Source organism: Eubalaena glacialis, chromosome 5 (assembly GCF_028564815.1).
Source record: "Eubalaena glacialis isolate mEubGla1 chromosome 5, mEubGla1.1.hap2.+ XY, whole genome shotgun sequence".
NCBI lineage: Eukaryota > Metazoa > Chordata > Mammalia > Artiodactyla > Balaenidae > Eubalaena > Eubalaena glacialis.
In genome coordinates this window covers 29,884,158-29,907,540 of record NC_083720.1, presented here as the reverse complement: position 1 = coordinate 29,907,540, position 23,383 = coordinate 29,884,158, and the positions used below count along the sequence as shown (strand labels likewise).

The window sequence follows — 23,383 nt, the reverse complement described above, 5'->3', positions numbered from 1 at the left end:
GCCATTTCTTTGTTTTTGCATTGTTTCCCATCTTGAGAGGCTGGAAATTTTCAAGACTAAGTCTTGGCTTTTTTTTTTTAGTTTAACAATCCGTCCTTTAGCTTATCTTCCCCCTCTCTCCTTTGACCATAAACAGCAAGAAGAAATCAAACAGCACCTTTAACACTCTGACTGAAAATCCCTTAACTAGATCATCTATTTTATTAGATTCATTTTCCGGTTCCCACATCACTGCAGGTGATATCGTTGCTCAACCTTTTGCCACTGAGTTAAAAATATCCTCTTTTGTCCAGTTTCCTATAACATTTTCCTCACTAGCAGCCTCCTCAAAGACCATCAGGTTTATAATAACAGTCTGTTCAAGATATTTTCAACTTCCACTAATACTTTCTTCAACATCCTTTTAGTTTCTGCTACTGCCTAATTCCAGTGCCTCTCCCTCATTTTTAGGATTTGTTATGCAGCAACCCACTTCCAAATATATTATCTATTAATGTGTAGCAAATTACTGGAGAAGTTAGTGGCTGAAAGCAACAGTATCTCAGTTTAATATCTCAGTTTCCGTGCATCAGGAATTTGGGAGCAGCTTAGCTAAGTGGTCCTAGTTCAAGGTCTATCATGAGGTTGGATTCAAGAGAGTGGCTGAGGTTGTAGCCATCTGAAAGTTTGAATGGCGCTGTAGGTTCTGCTTCAGAGATGCTCCCTCACATGGCTGGAAGTTCATACCGGGTGTTGGCAGACAGCCTCAGTTCCTCACCACACGGATTTCTTCGTAAGGCTGCCTGAGTGTCCTCATGACATGGCAGCTACTTCTCCCCCAGAGAAAGTGATCCAAAAGAAAGCACAGCAGAAGGTGCTATATTTTTTATGCCCCAGCCTTGGAAGCCACACATCATCATTTCCACAAATCCTATTAGCTACATAGGTTAACCTTATTCATTGTGAAAGGAGATTGCAAGATGTGAATTATATGAGCCTGGAATAATTGGGGTCATCATGAAGGCTGGCTACTATATCCACTAAAATCCCTGATAACTTAGTTTTAAGGAGTTTCTGTAAGCCAACTTCATCACTTTGGTTACTTATTGATTTTTTTAAAAATAAAAATTACCCATATCTATCATTGAATTCCAATTGTAGTTTCAATTCTGTATTTCAACCTATTCAGATGGACAGTCTAATGACATTTAGGGACATTTTGTTGTCAAAGCCTGAATCCATATCAGACTATCTAATGGTGTGGATTTTTTGATACAGTTGACAAATAAATGAAAAGTTTTTGGCAAGCTTTTGGCTGCCTTATAAATCATAGTAGGTTGCCAGCAACTTGAACTCTCAGTAAAATCAGTCTTGGTTGAATGTGTCAGTTGGGGAATTTTGTACCAGGAAAATCTGGACTTCCTGATGGTGGGATTCCAAAACTGCATTTCTTGCCTTGCCATGATTCTTTTTCTTGTTCACCCAACTTAAGAAATTATTCTTCAAATGAATATCATTTCCATATTTCTGCTAATGGCATCATCATTCAGTCAGAATAACTGAAGTTTATAACTCAGACACTTGAAGTTTTTCTGAATTTGTCCTTTCTCTAAACCTTCTCATTCAATGTAGTTTTTTTTGTGTTTTTTGTGTTTTTTTTTAACATCTTTATTGGAGTATAATTGCATTACAATGGTGTGTTAGTTTTGGCTGCCTTTCTCAGCTCTATCTCCTCTTTTCTCTCTATCATAACCCAGTTTAAACCATCTAGTTTACTTCTTGTTGCAGTCTGGTTACACATCCTTGCCACATCAACTTACTAAAGTACAGCATCTCTCCATTCATTTTACTGCACAGAAACCTCACTCCCGTCTGCTCAGTGCCTGCACGGTGAACTCCAAACTTCTTAGTCTAGCTTTCAATGATTACCACATTCTAGCCACAGTTTAGTTTCCCAGCTTTATCTTCCACTACTTCCCCAGGTTGCATTATTCTTGGTTCACCAAACTCATCCCACAGCTACTATTAAGTCTTTATCACGCTTTTTCCTCTGCCTGAAATGCTCTCCCTCCACTTCTATTAAAACCCTGCTCATCTTCAAAGTCAAAATCAAAAGGAATCTCAAACATGATGTCTTAATCCTCCCAACCAGAAGTATGCTCACTCTTTCTGAAAGTCCAAGATACTTTGTACCACCCCTAAGGTACTTACTGAATTCTAACTTAGGTTTCAGTTATATGCTTACATGATTTATCTCTTCTTGTTTATCTTAAACTTTCTACCTACATAAGTTTTATCATTCTATGTGTAGTAGTTAGCACATCTGCATTACTTAGAGGTGGTTGTTTCTGAGTTGGAACCATCATGGAATGAGTTGAGTAAGTATTATAAAATGGTTTGGGTCAATGAGTAGAAACAACAGTATAGTGTGGTTAAGAGAAAATCCTTTGGAGGTCAAACAATCCCAGGTTTAAATTCAGTTTTACTAGTTTCTAGTTAGGTGATTTTAGGCAAATTAATCTCTTGGCACCTCAGTTTCCTCATCTGTAAAATGGGAATAGCAGTGCCTATTTCATAGATTTGTTATCATAATTAAGTGAAGTGTTGGGTATAGAACACTTATCTTAATAAATGATTATTAGCTTCCTATCCTCTTTTGTTTCTAGAACAGTCTTACAACAGTGTTCAATAACTTTTTATTAAAAAATTTAGAAAACAAAACATATTATGAATTTTATGTTAAATATATATGTGTATGTTTAACAATTAAGAAAAACATTAGAAGGGTATAGAATACAGGGTAAAACATGGAAAAGCAAAATAAGGAATCAAGAAGTTACATTGTTTTAAAAAGTGAGCAAGATGGAATTTAATTTTTGACACAGACTTATAGTCTTAACTCTACAGAATATGCTGGGAATTCCTTACACTTTTCCAATGGGAAAAATCTAATTACCCATTTTTAATTATAACAGTTCACATCTTAAATTACATATAAAAATGTTTAAACACTTTAGCTTATGGGAGGCCCAGTCAGGCTCCGGAATCTCAGCCACTGGGGAATTTCTGTGCTGGACCACCCACTGTGAAAGTGAAAAGTTGGTACCTTTGCCAGTGTGGATATTTCTTCAGAAGAAAGCTCTAAGCTGTCATAACCATTTTCCCCCAGGAGGACTGAGGGGGGAAAAACACATGAGAAATTACTGGACAAACACTACTTGTCCAAGTTTCAAAGTAATAATCGAAGTTGGAATTAATGCCTTTAACACCGCAGCTCTCCCAAACTTAAGTCTGTTTATATAGATTTGGGCTGACTTGTTTCAGTCCGCTTCTTTGGAGGACACAAACTTACATGAATAAAGCTAGAATTTCAAGGCAAGTCACGCTATTTAGTTATAGTTTAATTTGGATTTTTTGTTCATTTTTTATAGTCTTTTTCAAGATGTCTTTAGAAACAAGCCATTCAAATAGTAATACTGAAATAGCATTTGCATTTGAAATCTTCTTTCAAGTTTCTTGGGATAACCTTTTATTATGAAAGCAAAAGAGACACCCAAATGGTGATTAAACCTGGAGAAGGTATAGAAAGGTGCACAGAACGAGTCTTTGCTCATAACTTTCCCATTTCATAAAGACTAATATTTAACATCTTTTGTATTAAAGGTGTTATCTCATCTATAATTAGGAACAGTCTGAAAATCTAGGTTCTTAGACTAATGCAGAACAGATGTTTGTGAAAGTGCCTGAAATATAATAGACCTTCAATAAATATTATTGTGTTGGCAAAAAAGCTGGACAGGTGTGTGTGTGTGTGTGTGTGTGTGTGTGTTTATGTACACAACTCTCCATCTTCACCCCCTGAATACTTCCTGAGCAGTGTTAGCTGAAGGCCACTAGAAGATGAGATTTTCTACTTACACTGGAGCCCCTGAGGACCCCGAAAGGCTATCTCAAATCACAGATCCAAAAGCACTCTCTTCTGCTCTCCTCAGGGGAGAAGACTTCATGGGGGTCATGGAGAGGACACTATTGAAGCAAGAACTCCTTGGGTTGCAAGTAACAGAAACCAAATCTGAGCTACCATGGGTGAAACAAGAAATATACTGACCTGAGCAGCAAAATCTCAGGAAGGGCATGGATCTAGCTGGACCTCCAGGATCACAGGAACAGGGGCACAGCTAGACTTTCTCCAGCCAGCTCTCATTTGTGCTTTTCTGAGTCAGCTTTCGGTCTTACTAGACACTGCAACCTTCTGCCCTGGAGAACCTGGCTTTTGACATCTCATCTCTTCATCGTGAAAAGGACTACTTCTCTTCTTTAAATCTCATTTGAAAATTCTCAGGGAACGACAAAAGATACCAGCCTTAGATCATATGCCTCCTCTTATGAACAGAATGACCAGTTCTATAATTGGCAACCTGACTAGAACAACAGAGTTTGAGTAAAGAGAAGAGCAGTTCCTCCAAAAGGAAGACAGTTCTGTTTCCAGAAGAAAGAGTGAGATGCTGGACAGACAAAAATATTATTCTTAAAATTATACATTTAAAAATCAGAATTACATTTACTAAATATGAAATTAAAATATTTTTCAGTTGCTTATTATTTTCTATAAAAGTATTTTTCTGCCTCTTAGTATTTATCTCATATTTCTTCTGTCTCAAATGTTTTTCTTGCACAGCATCATTAAGTCCTACCTTTGCCTTCCTTCAAATCTGTACTTAAGATTCACTTCCTTGGACTTCTGATAAAATGTGGAAAATTGAATATATTTGTTTATCTTTATTTTCCCCCAAATGCAATTAAAATGGCAGCAAGAAAGGAAAAAAAGAATAAACCCCTAAGTGCAAAGAAGGGGAAAGACTATAACAGATGAAAAGTGACAAAAACTTTCGGAAGATGGGAGGTAGGTATAGTGTGTCTTAGTTATCTATTGCAATGTAACAAATTACTCCAAAACTTAGCATCTTAAAACAATAAATATTTATTATCTCACACAGTTTTGAGGGTCAGGAATCTGGAAGCAGCTTAGGTTGCGGTCAGTTGTTGTCCAGGGCTGCAGACATTTGAAGAGCTAAAGAATCTGCTTCTAAGCTCACACACATGGCTGTTGAAAGGAGGCTTCAGTGCCTCACCATAAAGCTGCTGGTGAAATACTAACTACAGTGGGGAAAGGTGTAATAATACAATAGAGAATCTAACAGACACCACCTTAATCAAGTGATCAATATAATGTCACCAAATACTGTCTAAGTGGACATTGTGTGCCTAAGAACACAGCATCACTTCTATGATATTCCTGAATATCATAGGATATACACAATCTGAATCTAATTATATGAAAATATCACACACACACAGAACAAATTGAGACATTCTTCAAAATAACTGGCTTATAATCTTCGAGTGTTAAATTCATGGAATTGTGTTATGTGCTTTGATATGGCTATGGGAGCACACGGGAGCGGCACCTTGACCTAATTCAATGCCAAGATGTAGGAAGGCCTTTTCCAGAGTAAGGATGTCTAGGCTGTGATTTAGAGTCAGCCTCGAAAAGGCACAATGGGAGTGAAGCAGGTTGTAATGTACAAGACCAAGGAAAAACCACTTGATCATATGCCAACTGATGTCTCTGTGTGTGTGTATCCTTTCTTTAATATCAGCAAGAGTGCTCCTTTTCCTATCATATCTAACATGTCACATTTCAAAATATCTTAAGAGGTTGTGTCTATTGCCTTAGTCTAAGAAATGTGCCTTGAAATGCATGTGAAAAGTGAAGAACAATTTTACCTTTGATTGGCTTAGTCACTATAATAATTTTTTCAAACACTATTCATCTCAAAAACTAAGCAATATTATTCTCATAGCACTTTTCATATATTTCCTTAATATATGTGCTTTTTTAAAGTTTTTTTTTGATGTGGACCATTTTTTAAATAACTTTATATCTTTTCTTGAGATGTATTTATTATTTATTTATTTAACTTATTTTTGGCTGCGTTGGGTCTTAGTTGCGGCATGTGGGCTTCTCTTTAGTTGTGGCGTGTGGATTTTCTCTTCTCTAGTTGTGGCGCAGGTTCCAGAGCGCGTGAGCTCTGTAGTTTGTGGCATGCAGGCTCTCTCGTTGAGGCACCCGAGCTCAGTAGTTGTGGCACGCGGGCTTAGTTGCCCCACCGCATGTGGGATCTTAGTTTCCTGATCAGGGATGGAACCCGCGTCCCCTGCATTATAAGGCGGATTCTTTACCACTGGACCACCAGGGAAGTCCCCTGATGTGGACCATTTTTAAGGTCTTTATTGAATTTGTTACAGTATTGCTTCTGTTTCATGTTTTGTTTTGTTTTGGCCCAGAGGCGTCTAGGATCTTAGCTCCCCGACCAGAGATCAAACCTGCACCCCCTGCATTGGGAGGCGAAGCCTTAACCACTGAACCGCCAGGGAAGTCCCTATATGTGCCTTTTATGAATGGCATTTTCTAATCACATCAACAGAAAGTGATACCGAAGACTAAATTCTTTCACAGTGGCAGTTTGCTTAGTAGTTGGGAGAGCAAGCCTCTTGTCAGATTGTGCCTAGTTTGAGTCCTGTTCTATGCTCACCTCTGCCACTCTTTAAACAGGTAGCCTGAGGCTAGTTACTTCTAAGCATAAGTTTTCTCATCTGTCAAATAAGGAAGTAATAGTACCTACTTTGTAGGGTTGTTGTGAGAACTGATTGAGGTAACTTATGAAAATCACTTAGCTCGCTGACTCATAGAAAGTACTCAACAAATCAGATCTTCTGTATCACTCTATAGTCACATTTAGAAAAAGTTATATATAAAGTAAGGTCAAAATATAATGGTAAAAATATATGTAGAGTGCTATCAAAATAATATTGCCCCACTGTTTTATGAGTGTGTAGATAATTTTTTAAAATGATGATTATAGTGCCTTAGCCAATCAAAGATATTTGTCTACTCTGTCACATTTTGTAAGTTCCCAGGCTTCCTCCCCCTTGATTTTGTGAATCCCCAGTCATCTAACCCTCCCTCGAGTGCCTCCTAAGAAACAGCCAGGCCAGAGCTAGTGATTCTTCAGTAGAAACTGGGGTCTTTGAAAGCTCTATGGGCACTGCAAAACCCACTTCATTGTAACTCCCTACCATCCCAATCCCTACATTTACTTGTTTGTTCATATATGTATTTGTTTGTTTGTTCATTTATTTAGCTGGATAAGGCAAAACATTGTTTTTTCTGGTATAATAAGAATTATTAAGTGCTTCATAGGTGTCTCATCAAAAGTAAAGCCACTCTCCCATTGGTGTAGTGATATGTGTTTATTGTTTATGGTAGCTGCTAGAAAGTGGGAGTGGATGGGATAAGTGATCTAAAGACTATTTTGCCACCAACAAATTAATACAAAATATTTGAAGCTTACTGGGCAACAATTAGCAGAGATAAAAATAACTATGGTTTGTTTAACTTATGACTTTAATTAACGTCTAATTGGGTTAACAATTTTTTGTTGTTTTTCGGTTGACCAACATTCTTAACTTCTCAAGTTTCTTTGTCTTTAACTATAAAAGTGAAAAAACAACTTAGTCCAAGTATATTTTGATGCACTGCATTTTACTGTATATTGTGAATAGTGAAACTGTTAAAAGTGTAAAATAATTGTGAGAGTTGGAGATCATGATCTCTTAACTAGTAAAATGATCCTAGGTTTTGACATTGTAAGCTGGAAAAATTCTGTCTTCTATGTGTCTTGACGCCCCCTCCACACACACACACACACACACACACACACACACACAAATCTCCTCTCTGTCTCCCTTACCACACACATGCCCAAAGCTATATATATTTTAAATCTTTATTTTAATAAAGATATATTAAGAAACATTAAAATATATACAGTATTGTATGAACCCTGATGAAAAATGATGAATGATATGATTCATCATCATAAAAATGCTGACATAAAGGTAATAGTAGTGATGATTAAAAAAAGATGAAATTTCTTCTGTAGAATCCTTTTACATGTCTGATTTGTTGAGAAAAGATTAGAAATTAATTAGAATTAATCTGAGATTTAATTTATGCCAATTCAATATATTTTAATGTCTTTGAACTTTGATTTTTGTGAACAACGTTTTCATTACACTGTTTGATCCACTGGCATTTATTGAACATCTACTATTTACCAAGTATTATGCCACGCTCCCACAAAAAGCTTAAAAGAAAATGATCCCCCAAATCTTAACTCATATTAAAACATCCCACGTGGTAATTAACAAAGGCATAATATAGACAAAAGGTAGTTTTCTGCAATGGAATATTACTCAGCCATAGAAAGAATGAAATAATGCCATTTGCAGTAACATGGTTGGACCTAGAGATTATCATACTAAGTGAAGTAAGCCAGACAGAGAAAGACAAATATCATACGATATCACTTATACGCGGAATCTAAAAAAAAAAAAAAAGATACAAATGAACTTATTTACAAAGCAGAAATAGCCCGCAGACTTAGAAAATCAACTTATGGTTACCAAAGGGAAAAGGGGGGGTGGATAAATTAGGAGTTCGGGATTAACACACACACATGACAATGAAAAAAATAAAAAAGATAGTTTTCAGGTGTGGGAACAATGAGTGCCCAGAAATGAAATTTAAAAAGTAAAAAGGAAGAGAGATGTGAGATTCAGACTTACCTCCAACAGACATGTTGGAAGACATAAGAAAGGAAAGGACACAGAGGAGGGTGGAAATGGGGCTGCCCTTCTGGGAGGAAGAAGTCTTTCCATCAAGTTCTAATCTGAACGTTACAGAATGCCAATAATGGTGTTTCCCAACCATGAAAGGAAGAAAAGTCACCACAAGATACTGCTAAGATAATAACAATAGGATATAACACAAGAAAAATAAATACTTTTATATGGAAAGATTCAGAAAGGAACTCACATTAGCACACAAACTCTACACAGGACTATATCTGTGCTCTCCTGGAACACATAATTTGGACAATGTGTGCAAATCCAGAGGTGGTAGTTTCAGGCAGAGCAGGAGCTTCCAAAGTGAGAATAGTAAACTGAACTGAGATTTACCACTTTGGCAGTCCCAGTGCTAAGGGTAATGCTGCCTGGGATGAAAGGAGTGTGCTCACTGACCCTTCCGGGATACCCAGAATGCAATGGGGCTTTTCAAAAGAACGGTGCACAGTCTGTCTGTTGCTATGAAAAGATAGATTTCTGTATTGCATGCTTTACCTATTGGCTCTGACACCTTTATTGTTCATATAAGCACTCCATATTTATGAATACAAATGGTTTACAGGTAGACTCTTGATTGGATAAAACAACATTTCCTATCTGGAAGAGTAAACACTACAAACGATCTGAAGCCTTAATTCAAAAGAGGGGACAAGCAGAGGATAATCCAGGAGCAGCTAGAATTCTGAGGAGAGGCTCCTGAGATGGGAGAAGGGCATAAAGGAGGACATGAAGAAGGCAGGAAATAAAGGGAAGGTAAAGAAAAGGGATGTGGAGAGGTACTGAAATTTCTCCCATCCATGAAGCTGTATTGATAGCTCTTCCTACTCCCCGGTTCTCTGACAAGGCATTGTGTGCGAATGCAAGGTCCAGCAGAGACTCGGGGTTGCCAGGCTACTCCAGCTACTGTGGCCTCATCCTCTCTCCACCTCCACTGTGGCACCCCATCCAGATTCTTTTCTTGTCAAACTTGTTTCCAATCACCCAAGCCCTGTAGTCTATGACCTCTTGGTCAAACTGTCTGTTACCCAGGACACAAATAGATTGAGGGTGTCAGATAACATGGTAATTTGGTGGGGGAGAAGACAGTTTGAGTGAGCACCGCAAGACCCTGTATAATACCCCTTTCCCCAAACACACACACACCTTTAAAAGTAGATGCCCTTTATCCACCTATGTTTCTCGGTGCCTCTAAGTCACTGGAGGGCAACTGACTGTGATTCATACCTTTTTAAATTTATTTGTTTTGATGTGTTCACTCTCTCTGGGGAGCTAACTGGCAGAACATTTGAGTCAATCCTCCTTTTCTTGGGGAAGAGGGGTAACACAAAGCTGGGTGATGACAAACGGGCTGTATTGCTCTATGGGAATCACATAGAATTTTGTGTGCACTGAAGTTAGAGCAGTGACACTACATGAAGCAATGGATATCCTGTAAACACACGTTAAATTCAAAGCCATTTCTTCTGGAACTGATTAATGTCCAACTAATACTCATACATGGTACTCACCACGTGCTTGATACCTTCTGATTCTCTGAAGAACCTTGTTCTCCAATGTCTCAGTTGCCACCCTCCCCCTGTTCCCTGAAACTCTCAGGATCGCTGTGCACACACTGAAGGAGAAGCAGTGGCCTTTGAGGAAGCTAAGACATGACCATGAGGGTAATGGAATGATGCAGAGTTCACCCCAGGCATCCACGCTACCATGGCCACTTTATTACACACCTAATACAAAGATTTGGGTGAATGCTCTCAGTAAAAATTATGCTGCTTCAATGAACAGATCAGAGGTAGGGTTGTGGGGTGAGGTGGAGGTTACCTGTTCAAAAATATTTACCCAGAGGTTATTATGGGTCAAGCACTCTAGTTTGAGTAAAGCAGCTATTTTGCATAGAAGTAAACAAATCTTCTTAAGAGGTAGAAGAATTGTTCTGCGTGTTGGCTGGCAATTCCTGAAAGCTCTTGTAACATCACATCTTTCTCGGGTTTGCACCCACTTTATCTCTTTCCTTGAATGGGGGAGAGGGAAAGAGGAAGGGGAGAGAGAGAGAAGGAGAGAGGTAAGTAAAGGGAATCACCTTCCTATTCAGGAATTCGCTAATGTTTCCAGGTGAGGCCACAAGAACTCAGGAGGTGCACTACTTCTCCAGCTCTGTTATCTTTTCATAAGTTCTGTACAGTTGACTGGGCAGCTGGGTCTAGCACATAAGTCAGGGCTGAAGTACCACTGTAACTTTCTATTATTTATGTTTAAAGAAACAAATAGGTCTGAGTTAGGAAAGAAGCAGAGTCCGGGCGAGGGCGGGTCGGGGTGGGACCTGAACCAGGGCTTTCAGCCCGACCTCCGGCCAGGGCTTGCGCGCGGTCTCAGCCTCGGGACCAGGCCCGCGCCGCTTGCGCCGCCCACCGCTCGCCTCCACTCCCTGCCGGCACCCGCTCCACTCCCTGCCCACCCAGACGTGCCTCCCAGGCGCTACCTGGAGCGCCAGGGCTGGCAGCCGACCCGGGAGTCGACCGCTCAGCCTGGGTTCTCGACCCTGTGGGCTGCGTCTCCTCCTGGAACTGCAGCTGCTCCCACTAACCTTTGGAAGAGAGAAAAAGCTGTTCCAGACCTTTCTGTGCACCTCAAGTGTGAGAGGAAAGGGCACTCGCCTGTGTTAGAAGACCTAAACTTAGGCTACTTAAATAGAAAGGCTGGTCCGAGAACCCCGAACCCTCCCGCCCCCACTGGACCTCAGCCGCCGGCAGCGGTCCTTGGGAAGTGGCCGCCAGAAGGGTCGGTGCAGCGGGCCTGGGACATGGCTGGGGCAGCTCTAGGCGCAGAGCTCGCTATAGGTCCTCTCTCCCAGGATCGGATAGATGATTCATTTTTATATGTAACGTTTTACCCCACTCTATAGCTCTGGCTGGTTAATGTTCAACCCCGGGGCTTCGAGAGGCAGCTCGAGGGAAGCAGGCAGGGACGACCCTTGCAAGGTATATGGCCGCTCGGGAGTGAAGGCGCAGAAGCCCGAGAGAGGGTGAGGGCGATGTGGCGGCGGGCTCCTCCGGCCTGGGCCTCCCTAGGCCGACTCCGAGAGGGCAGAGAAGCGGGCGGATCCGCGGCCCGGGCCCAGCGCGCGTCCCTGGAGGCGCAGCCGGGAGGCCGCGCCCTGGCCAGGCCCCGACCGCCCACGACGCCGACGCCCAGGCCCTGAGCGGCGCGTGCAGGGGCGGCGGGCGCGCGGGCGCGAGGACCGGCGCTTCGGCCCAGCGGGCTCGGAGGGCGGGCTGCGGCGTCCCGGCCGCCCGGTTCCGACGCTCGCCTGGGTCGGCAGGCTGCGGACGCCGCGGGAGGAGGGAGGTGGGCGCGTGGCGGCAGCTGCAGATTCGATTCCTGTTTTGTTGTCCGGAGGGACGTGCAAACACCAGCCCGGGGACCCGACAGGAGTCCCCGGAGTTCCGTAGGTTGCCCTCGGGGCCGCTGCTTCTCCGGGTATCTCTGAAAATACCGTCAGGGTCATGCGAGGCAGCATGTCTTGCCACCGCCCTTCTCCCACGTCGCCGGCCAAAAATTGAACATTAAAATAAAGCAGCTGTTGTGGTCAATAGAAAGCGATAGGACACGGTCGTGCCCAAGCCACAGTGCGGGTGGCCAGTGAGGCCCAAGGCGATGCCGCCCTCGGGGGCACGTTCACGTGGAGCGGCGGCACCGCGGGTCCTCCTAAGGGCTGGGCCGCGTGGCCCCGCGGAATCCAGGGGTCCAGAAGGCCCCGGTCCGCAGTCCAGGCTGCCATCCCCTGGCGCTGGGCAGTTGACAGGCCGGCGGGGCTGCACGGGGGAAGAAGGCTCCGGGCTGGGGAAGGGAGTTTCGTGCCGGGAGCTGCAGCCCAGAATTTGCAGGAGGCTTCCCACCCCACCCCCCCGCCCGCCTCCGTCAGAAAAACTGACAAACAAGACCCTGCCTCCTCCGATAAGAGTGGCTCCTACGATTTCACGGATTTTAGGCTGGGGTGGAGGCGTTGAGGTTAGGAGAGCCCTGTGAATGAACATCGCCGGAGGCCCAGGGTCCGCAGAAGAAGGGTTTTATTTTACTTTCTTTTATTTAATATTATCTTATTTTCTAACAAAGTGACCTGTCGTTTGTATCGCCTTGGGCTCTGCAGGCAAATCCCCTTCTGTGGCGCTGGGGACAGCCTGCAGGGTCTCTGCCTCTGCCCACAACAGCGCTCCCGTCCTCCCGTGCCCACACACAGCGGGGTGAATCAGTCAGACTCGCGGTCCATTCAACACAGGCGGCCGCGTAAAGTGACACTAGAAAAGGCCCTGCCAGTTCATCCGAGAGGACCAAGAAAGATGCCACCAAGCTTCAGCTAGGTGCAGTAACCCCGCCCAGAGGAGCAGAGTTGAGGCGGCTGCTGACACTAGCAGAACGGGGGAAAGCACCCAAGAACTGGGTTGCCACCGGTCGGGGTTCCAAGTCACATTCTATATGCTCCTCCACTGACTTCTCGGGGACAGCGGAAACGGCTCTAGGTCTCATCTCCCCGAAGGCACTAGGATAAAGGTTCCTGCCCAGGACTGCGTGCGGGGGGGAGGTGGGTCTGGGAATGGCGGGGGGGGGGAGAGTAGGGTGGTCCCGCGCTGCTGTAAACTGGTGGCCGAGTCAGAAAGACTTTACTGCTTCTGGACGGAGGAAGCATTGGGAGAGGGAGTCTCGGAGCTCTAAGGAAACCACACCACGCCTTAGTCCTGGTACAACAGGTCACAGCATCAGGGGATCATTTTCTAAGTTGATAGAAGACAAGCAAGCAAGTCAATAAACAAAAACCCCACTTTGGAGTGGATAAAGAAAACAGAAGAGGGAAAAGATAGGGGGAGAAAAAGACAGGGAAACAAGGGGTGGGGCGAACACCCTAAACATTTTTGCAGGAAAAACAGAATAGGAGAACTGGCTCTGGAAAGATCCATCAAAGTCAGGGGATGCAGACACACCCCCTGCTCAGGGAGGGCCCAGTGAGTCTGAACTTCTCTTAGCCCTTTTGAGAGAATTAAAAAAATGCAGTCCTCCACACAACCCCCTGAAAGTAAACACTTTTACCATATATTCATTAAATGTTAAAATTTTTTTTTCTTTTAAAAGTAGATGGTTCTTTTAGTCATTCTTTGGCTGAGTAACTTTGGTTTCCAATATCTCCTGTTTTCTACAACTGCCATTGAACCATTAACAACTCATTGTTACAACAGGAGTAGCAATGATTTTTAAAGGTAATTAAGTAGAATTAAATACATCTTTAATGGGATATTTTATTTCTTGCAGGCCTTCTGTAATCTTCAAACAAAATCTAAAATCAACATTTACATAAAATGCATAAAATAGCACAGAAGTGAATGGACTTATGCATCCCACACACAATAAATTCTGTTTTCTATCTTTTCAGATAGAAAGTCAACAATGAGAAGGCCTCCTTTTGGGGGGTGGGGTGGGGCCGGTGATAAATAAACTTTTAAGATCAAAGTAAAAACCTGAAAAAGTAAATTAGCAATGTGTCTAAAATCGGGTTGCTACTTAACCCATTTAAAAAAAACTCATCTTCAATGATCATTTTCTCAAGTTCAGTTAAAATGCAACTGTCAGATTAGGGAGGCTGGGAGAAGAAGGATAGTTTTAAAAATTTCCTTCTGAAAATCTGCTATAAGAAATTTCTCCCGTTTACTTCCAGACCTCTCTTTCCTCAGACAGCCACGTTTCTGGCTTCTCCGCGTGCTTAGATTAACTGCAGCTTGCAAAGGGGTTTTATAAGACAATCAATAGAGACTCTATATTCATAAAGGCCTCTGATCTGATTACACCTTTTATTTTTTTCATTCCTCTCTCAAAAATTTAAGTCGGCGAGCCTGGAACTCCCAGCCTTGCAGCGCCTGTGAGAGGCCGGAGGCTGCGGAGCCCTGGCGACGGCGGCGAGGGCGCCCGTGGATTAGGATGTGGATTGCAGGACAGACCTTTGTTTGGTCACATTCTCAACGGGGCTTGGGGGGAGGGTCGTCCTCCTTCGAGATCGCGCCAGATTTTTATAGACTCGCCTTAAAAGAACTCGCCGCTCTTCATAGGGTTAATTTATGGGGCTTTCGAGGAATATTGGGACTTTTAAGACGCTCTTTATTTTTTTCCCATTAGTATTTTTTGGTTACACTCCTAAAGGGACTCCCGGGTTTCAGCACCTCGCAGGAAGAGGGCGGGAGTGGGAGAAAGAACGGGGCCAGGAGGAGAAGGGGAGGATTTGCCCCCTAATCAAACCGCCTACAGGGCCCAGGCTACCCAACATATTTTTAAAAATTAAATTTCTAACCATGTTGTGGGCGGTAAAACTCAGATTTAGGAACTGGGAGGAAATTGAGACAAATGAGGGCTATATCTACCTTTCCCCAGGTTTCCACCCGTTTGAATTCAGTATTAGGGGAAGGAAGAGTTTGGGGCCTTAAGAATTTTAAGTTTAAAAAACGAGGACAGACTGGAGAAAGGATTAGAGTAACAGGTGAGGGGGGCGGGGAAGAAAAGCCCTTGGACCGCGTATTGTCTGCGCGGGGTTCCAGCCCCCGCCCCGCGCCCCCCCCACCCCCAGTCTCTGGGGCACAGAGGTGGGCGGCGAGGGCTCAAGGCCTGGGATGCCTGGGCTCCCGGGGGCCCGACCTCCCGCTCGCCATCTTTGATCCCAAGCGGAGAAGGTTGGTGTTCATGCTATAGATTGCCTTAAAGGTTCCTTTAAGCACTTTAATACACAACTAGCTCAGAAATCATTAAGAGACCTAGAGAAGGAGAAAAAAATACCTCACACTCACCGGTAATAAGTGTTGACATGCAGCAAAAATCGATTGAGTGGAACCGAGGTGGTGGCAGTAGCGATGGCTGGAGGGGAGACCCGCGTGGGAGCGGGAGGGGCGAGGGGACCCACTCCACCGGCTCAGGAACTAGGCTTTTCTCACTTGAAGGGAAAAGGAGGTGCGGAAAGGGGCCGAAGGGCCAGCGAGGATGGGTGTGGGAAAGGGAGGTGAGGAGGGTAATTCGCCCTTCTGGAAGTCCTGGGAAAGAGCTGAGGTGGGAGAAAGGGCCTCTCATCAGCCCCGAGTCTCCGCCCACAGCCCGCACCACTCAAGTCGGGGAAGTGACAACTCTTCCCAAACCTCGACTTCCATTTTTGTTTCCTGCAGATTGATTGATTTCCTTGAAACTGAGTTCTGTTTCAGCAAGCAAACTAGGCCGAGATCCACCTCCTGCACCCAGCGCTCCCAAGTCGTTCTTGGGCCTGCAGACGCAAATCCTCCCAGCAGGTCTCGTTAACGCTTCCAGGCCCCCATCCCCAAATCCCCTCTCCCATTCACCTCCCTCGCCGCCCCTCCCCCCAAGCCCGGCGGAGGCTCTGGGAGGCCCGGACTGACGAGCCCCGCGGCTCCAGAAGCCAAAGTCCGCCCGTGGGGACCGTTTTCCTCTCCACTGCTCTCAAGTGAACAACAAGGACGGAGGTGACCCTCGTCCAAAGGGCTTTTATCTGCCCTCCACAGCCGCGTGATCCCACCGCAGGTCCGAGGCAGAGCTTAAAAAGGAAAGAAAGAAAGTTAATGTGCATTAAGCACTGATCTTAAATAGGGGACATTATCTGCGATCTCTTTAAGTGGCAGCAGCAGTCCCATGCAGAACAAAGACTCAGTGTCTGAGCTCCAAAAGCTTATAGGTAAAGTTTCAGTCCGATAAAAGCAACTTAAGCGCAAAAACACAGGTTTTCTCGGCCCCAGAAAACTGGCGGCTACTTTTTGCTCCCGATTCCCCAGCCAGGGTGATGTTTGTCTTTGCCCACCGCGGGGGTGGGGGTGGGGTGGGGGGGGTGACCCGAAGAGCAAAAGACCTCAGAACTACCCCTCACCCTCACGCCCAACACACCGACCTCCCTTGCGCCACGGTGATGACTTCTTTAGGACTAAGTCGTATTTGCTACTATTTGTTACAAATTAATTTCACATTAAAAAAAAAAAAAAGCTGAAAACCACCGACAAAGGAAGAGTGGGTGCTTAACGTTCTTTTAAACCCTCACACCAAACTCATTCCCCGTTTAGATGTCAGAGGATGGGAGGGAGGGCCAGGGCTGTAATTCATCTTGATTTGCTTCATTCTCTGGCAGTTTGCAAACTATAATCCTGCATAATTTCAGGAACAAGCAGCTTTAGAATTAATGGGTCAATATTATTTAAAACAAAACACGGGGAGCATGACCTTTGCCTCAACTACATATTGCTCGACAAGACTCAGGAAACTCCACTCTAACCTCTCAACCCCTGGGCCCTTTGAGAAACTAAAGGGCTGTGGTTATTAGAAATGGTCTTTGTTTCTTTTAATGTCTCAAAAGGATTTGGAAATAGTAATGTAATATAACATGAAGAATCTCTCTACTTAAGCCTGAGAGGTAAACGTGGAGGCCTAAATATTTTGAACTGAAGGTGTTTCCCTGTAAACTTATAGACGTATTCCTCTTGAGAGGAACGTATATAAACTGTAGATGTATACATACACACATACTTCTCCAGAACAATTTACTGGATGTGCAGGTTCCCCCCTCCCCAAAGGAGTAAACTTGAGAGTAATTCCAAGCTAACGTACTTTCTAAATTTCTTTCTCCTTTCTTCTTTCCCTCTTATATTATTTGCTAGCAATAATGGAATCCTCTGGGTGTAAGCCAAAGAAAAATCTGGGAAACAAGACCAGACTCCGCAGGCCCCCCCCTTTTTTTTCCTGAGAGTACCTCTTTTTTCTTTTTAGTTTCTGATGAATGACTATAATTTATTTCTACCAAATTTAAATAAGTACTGCTGCCTTGTGTATTTAACTAGGCAGGCAGAGGGAACTGGTTTTTTTAGGAAGCAGTGACTGAGAAACCCTGGCCAGGCAACAGAGGAGGGCAGAAAGAATCCAGACCAATTTGTATGCAGTATATTTTACTCCCATGAAATAAAACACTTTTTTTTCATATTTGCTGAAAAGTAAAACAATAATATTGTACGAAATGTTATACACAGGGTAGGTTGTACATAGCAGTTTCAGGAACATCATTGCATCCACCAGAGAGACTATTCTAAAACTGATATTCACACATTTTTTATAATAATAATATGTTAGAAACATACAGTGTGGCATTTAGTATATACATTCCTTTGCTCGCAAGCAAAAAATCCTAATCGCTTCTGTATAACATGCTTTATTTTAAAGCCTAACCTTTAAAAACACTGCTGTGATATTACTAACAACTGCTTTTTATAAAATTAATTTGACATTTCGATATATATACATCCTTTCAGTCATTTTAATGTTAACAACGCTAAACTTAAAAAATAACAAGCTTATAGTAATGTTAAAATGTCATATCCAGTCAAACATTTGTGTGTGTCCTTGCAACTGTTGGAAATACTTTTTAGTGAAAGATGTCAGACAATGAGGAAATTCCTTTGAAATCAAAGGAGCTCTCTTTAATTCAGTGGTTTCCCTTTTTCTCTATATCTTCTCTCTCTTTCTCTCCCTTTCTTTAGTGCCCGCGACCTTCTAGCGTAATTCCCAGTCTTTCAACAAGGGCAGAGTTGCCCTATCCGGCACGGTCCTAGGATCCCGGCGCAGTGCGCGGCTCACACGGGCCGGTCCACGGCGTACTGGCAAGCACTCAGGTTGGACGCCGGGTTCTGCACGCTGGCGTAGCCGAAGCTGGAGTGCTGCTTTGCTTTCAGTCTCAGGCTGGCCAGGCTCGAGTTACACGTGTCCCTATAAACGTACGGAGGAGTCGGCGGCGCGTAAGGACAGGCGGGCGTGGGCACCGCGGAATTCAGCGACGGGCTGCTCAGGTTGTTCAAGTTATTCAGGCTGTTGAGGCTGGAGCCCGGGACGCCGGTCACCGCTGAGGGTACCATGCTGGACGACATGCTCATGGACGAGATGGAGTTGGGTGGGGAGAACATGCTCTGGGATGACAGGGGGTTGACGTTCATAGAGTTGAAGAAAGGGAAGCTCTTGGTGGACAGGGAGGCCGACGTGAGGCCCTTGGCGGCCCAGTTGTTGTACGAATAGCCCGGGTACATGTCGTCGTAGGGCTGCATAAGCCCGTTGAACTGCGGCCCAAAGCCATTCTTGCACAGCTCGGCCTGCTGGTTGCGTTCCCGCTTTCTCCATTTGGCCCGGCGATTTTTGAACCAAACCTGGGGGTGGAGGGCAAGGGAGCAAACAGATGCCACAGATCGGATTAGTAAAACCTAGATCCGGGAAAGCACCAGCGACCACCCCCGCTCCAACACACACCCGCGCACCCTTCCCGCCACAGTTCCCCCCCACAACTGCTCCGCGCCCCAAGCTGCCAGAGCCCCGTCCCAACGCAGGGGGCCAGGCCGGTTCAGGCCTGCGAGCCCGGGCTCTGAGTTGCGCCACAAACCCCAGCACACTGACTGGCGGCCTGCGAGTGGCCTATTCACTAACCCACGTCCTCCTCAGGGTCCAAAAACACTTACTGCAAAATAAACTCAGAGCAGCGGGCTTTCCGCCCAACCCTTCCCCGGCCACCTTGCAAACTTGCTTGCATTCCAAAGCCACAGACTCAGTGATGAGGACAAGGGGCTGGCAGGCCCGCTCTCTCTCCCACAACTCCTCCTCCCCTCTCGAATCTCCACCGCCGCCCCCTACTCCACGGAACGTGCGCCCTCAACAGGCGCCAGGCCACGACCCCCTTCCTCGCCTAGCAAAATAACCAAATAAAAAGTAAAAGACCACCTCCCCGACAGCTCATTAAACTCCGCGAGCTTGGCGTGTAAATCTCCGGGAACCCGGGACGAGTCGCTTTGCAGCCTTCCCCTCCCTTCGCTCCGCTCCTTCACACCCTCCGCCCAACCCAGGCCAGACCCGCGCGCCCGGCGCTGCTCCGGCCGGGCCCGGCCTAGTTGCTGGGCTTTGCGGGCGGCCGCCCAGCCTCGCTAGCCCCCACCCGTGTCCGGTGGCCCAGACGCAACCCCGTTCTCAATCCACATCGGGTCCGCCCGTCGCCCCAGACGGCGGCTATTGTGTATTGGAGCGAGGCCTGACCCGAGATTTCCGAGCTGACACCGATGATGTTTCACATTACACATCTCAGCCAGGCCCAGCCACCTAATCCGCTTTTTTTTTTCTTTTCTTCCTTTTCCCCTTTCATTCTCGATTTCCTTTTTATCCCCCTTCCTCTTTGCACCCGACAGCTATAAAAAGGACACCTCACTGCCCACTCGGCTGCACAAGCAGCGGGCCTGGAAGGGGGTAGTCCCAGGCAGCCAGAGCGCAGCGCTGCGGCGGCAGGGACTTGGAAGGGACTGATGAAAAGTCGGAGGGGGTGGGGGAGGGTTTTCCGAAGGATTCCGGAGACCCCATAGATTGTGTTTTCATTTTAATTACTTGCCATTTCTACCCTGGGCCGTCTAAACTTTGCCCAGGCGAGAAGAGTACGTGCGAGGCCCGATCCCCAGATGCGCGTGAGAGCTACGAAAAACTGACCTTGTGCAAAAAAACACGCGGTCCGGGCCTGAGCCGTAGCTCTGCGCTGTTAAACTAAAACCATTTCCAACTTCAACCTGGCTCATTTATCCACTAGCACAGCCTCATTCCCTACACACATGCCACTCAGAGAGTGCCTTCGGTCTCTCGGCTTCGGGAGTGCATTTTGGTCTTATTTCATCATTATTGCTATAGTGTTTTCTTCTGTTTTCTCAGCTCTAACTGGGGGCTCTTTTTCTATACAGAGCATTTTTTTTTTTTTTAAACAGCAAAGCCTCTGGCTCCTGCTATGTGTGTTTTCTGCTTCCAGAATCCTAACAAATTTGGAGTTTTCCACCGACCAGCACAAACCAGGATATTGGGTAATTTATTTAAGTTCATTTTTGCCAATCCATAAAGTACAGATTTGCTACAAAGGTAAGCCCTTTCTTTAATAAAACTATTATAATTGGGAGGAAGGGTGTGAGTAACAGTCTCCTGAGAAAAGATAAGTAACCCAAACCGAAAAGTCTTTCTTCTTTTTTCTTTTCTTTCTAAGAGGACTGGCAGGGTAGCAGTTGTGTATTAAAACTGCTTCTGCAGATCACAAAACCAGGGGATAGGGTGTGGAAGAGATCTGAATGGCAGAAAAACCACAAAGACTGTGTAAGAAGGGAGAGCAGAGGCGAGAAAGGGCCGGGTTAGGCCTGGCGCGGAAGTTTTCCAGGGAGGGCGAACCCTTGCGTGTCTCAGGCGGGTTTTCCTTGTTAAAGGCGCTCAGGTTGGAGCCTGTCCTCGGCTCCTGGCCTGGGAGGGATCTTATTAGCGCTCGTCTGGCGAATACAAGCCGGGAACACAATGCCCTGTGCAGGGGAATGCACGCGGCCGCGTTTGGGAGCGCGCAGTGTGTCGGGGCGTTGAGCCGGAGCCGCTCCCGGCGCCTGCGCCAGGCCCGCGGCCAGTCTCGGAAGAGGGAGCTGTAACATCGCAACTGGGGCCGCCGTGAGAGGCCATCCGCCTTTGCAAAGGCACCCACCCGAGCCCTCCCGGACAGCGCTGCCTTCCACACTCTCTCCCGGGCTACAGGGCCGGCGTCCCCGCAACGCCCTCCCCGCTAGCCCTCCCAGCCTCCGTGCGGGCTCCTACCCGGACTCGGGCTTCCGTAAGGTTGGTCCACACGGCGATTTCTTCGCGCGTGGACATGTCCGGGTAGCGGTTCCTCTGGAAAGTGGCCTCCAGTTCCTGCAGCTGCTGGCTGGTGAAGTGAGTCCGCTGCCGCCGCTGCCTCTTCTTCTTGGACGGGTCTTCGGCGCCCACGTCCTCATTCTTTCCCTGCTGGCTCTTATCTTTCTCTGAAAACGAAACACACAGCGGTCCCCGTCAGCATGCCCACCTGCTACCCGCGAACGCCAACTGGACCAGGCGGCAGAGGCCGGGGAAGAGCTGGGCTGCCTGGCGGGGGAGGAGGGTGTGGAGCGGCCGCTCCGGGCCAGGGAAAGCGCTGCGTCTGCGGGGTGTGCAGACGTGAGTGTGGGTGTGCGCGCCCCACCGCCTCTCCTCCCCCAGCGCCGCACGTTTTATTTACACGTTTATCTCACTGCGACGGCACAGTCATTTTTATAGCCTGTGCTTTCAAGTATATTTATAAGCTTCTGCGTGGACACACCAAATCTCCCGGGACACCCACACGCGCGCGTTTTACAGAACCCCCTCGTAAAAAGCTCAGATTTCGATGCGGTTTCGGAAGGCTAGGAAAAGTAGGCTTCGGGATTCGGCGAGGCACCCAAGTTCCTCTGCCCTTTAGGAAAACCGCCTGTTCTTCTGAGGCGTAGTTTCACAAATATTTTTCTAACAAGCGGAGCTTCTTGGGAGCTGAAAGCCGAGAGCGGAACAGGGGCCGCATGGGGGCTGGGGGAGCGGCCTCTGAAGGTCCTCGAATGGAGATGCTGGGATTTTTGTGACCCAGAAAACAGAAAGGAGGCCAGGGTCGGAATAGGGAGGGCGGCAGAACTGCCCGCGTGGATCGCGCCACCCCAGCCGGGCAGTCCAGGCAGAGCGAAAGGGACGAGGGGTCAACACAACCCTGGCTCCGGAAGTTCTGGGGGGAGCGGGCTACAGGACCACTCCCACCACGCCTCCCCCAGGAGGGGCCGACTTCCTCGGGGGCGAGAAGGGCCGAGCGGCGCGGGGCCACGCGGCGCCTTACCTGCGGCCTCGGGGCTGGAGGTGTCAGAGATGGTGTGCACCTCCAGCCTGTGCTTGGAAGAGTCCAGGGAGCGGGTCTGACCGGGAGCAAGGACCGAAGCCATGGCCAGCGGCTGGGGATGGTGACAGGAGGAGGACGAGGAGGCGGCCAACAGCTTGGTCCCTGCTGCTCGGGGCTCCAAGTGCAGCGGGCCTTTCATGCAGTTCATGGACGAAGGAGCGCGCCGCCCTACGAGTCCTGGGCTGCCGCCCGGCCGAAGCCCCGTCGCCGCCGCCGCCGCCTGCTTCGCTTCCCGCTCTAGGCGCAGAGTTTCCTCGCGGTGGCCGCCGCGGGCAGAGCAGGGAACACAACCCCGGCAAAGTGCTCGAGCCGAGCCGCCCCCGTCCCCTTCGGAAGGCTCAAGCGAAAGGGTCCGGCGGCCGAAGTCAGCGGGCCAAAGGAGACATGGGGATGTGGGTAGGAGAGCACGGTTCGGAGCGTCTTTGGGGAGCAGGCTTCCAAGCTCCAAAGCGAAACAAGAGTGGGCAAAGACCCCTTTCTTCCCTCCCTCCCTCCCTCCCTCTAGTACCCCTCCAATAAGGAAGGCTAACGCCGCCGTTTGCGCTCTGCCCGCCCCCCGCGCGGCAGCCCTGACAGCGAAGTGTCAAGAGTGACAGGGACAGGTAGCTGATATTAGATCTCCTGCGGCGGCGGCGGCGGCAGCGGCGCGGGCCTCCGGTCGCACCCTTCGCGGTGCGCACACGCACACTCCCTCGGGCGGTCGAGCTCGAGCCCGGCCTCGCCGCAGCTCAGGTCCCAGCACCCAAGCGAGCGACGGACCAGCTCTGCGGCTCCAAGCTTCCCTGATGGCCTAACATCTTAAAACCAGAGGCGGGCTTCCTGGTGCCGAGACGTCACTCGGCCGCGGCCCTCCCCAACCCTCCCCAACCCTCCCCGCCTCCTCCC

General features: G+C 46.9%; 1 protein-coding gene across 1 annotated transcript; it reads right to left on the bottom strand.

Annotated features, from left to right (window-relative positions):
• Window positions 1-18,080: 18,080 nt before the first annotated feature.
• PITX2 (paired like homeodomain 2) lies at window positions 18,081-22,902 on the bottom strand. Its single transcript, XM_061191148.1, has 3 exons — window positions 22,439-22,902; window positions 21,379-21,584; window positions 18,081-18,938 (listed from the first exon to the last, which is right to left on the bottom strand). Exons 1-3 carry the CDS (start codon window positions 22,644-22,646, stop codon window positions 18,375-18,377), a joined length of 978 nt encoding a protein of 325 aa, XP_061047131.1. The 5' UTR covers window positions 22,647-22,902; the 3' UTR covers window positions 18,081-18,374.
• Window positions 22,903-23,383: the final 481 nt, after the last annotated feature.

What these genes read in the sequence shown, in the direction of transcription:
- PITX2 (XM_061191148.1), bottom strand. Translation starts at nt 22,646, where the DNA reads ATGAACTGCATGAAAGGCCCGCTGCACTTGGAGCCCCGAGCAGCAGGG. An exon ending in CTCCAGCCCCGAGGCCGCAG is followed by an intron (nt 21,585 to 22,438) that starts GTAAGGCGCCGC and finishes TTTCGTTTTCAG; the next exon opens with AGAAAGATAAGAGCCAGCAG. An exon ending in TTACGGAAGCCCGAGTCCGG is followed by an intron (nt 18,939 to 21,378) that starts GTAGGAGCCCGC and finishes CTCCACCCCCAG; the next exon opens with GTTTGGTTCAAAAATCGCCG.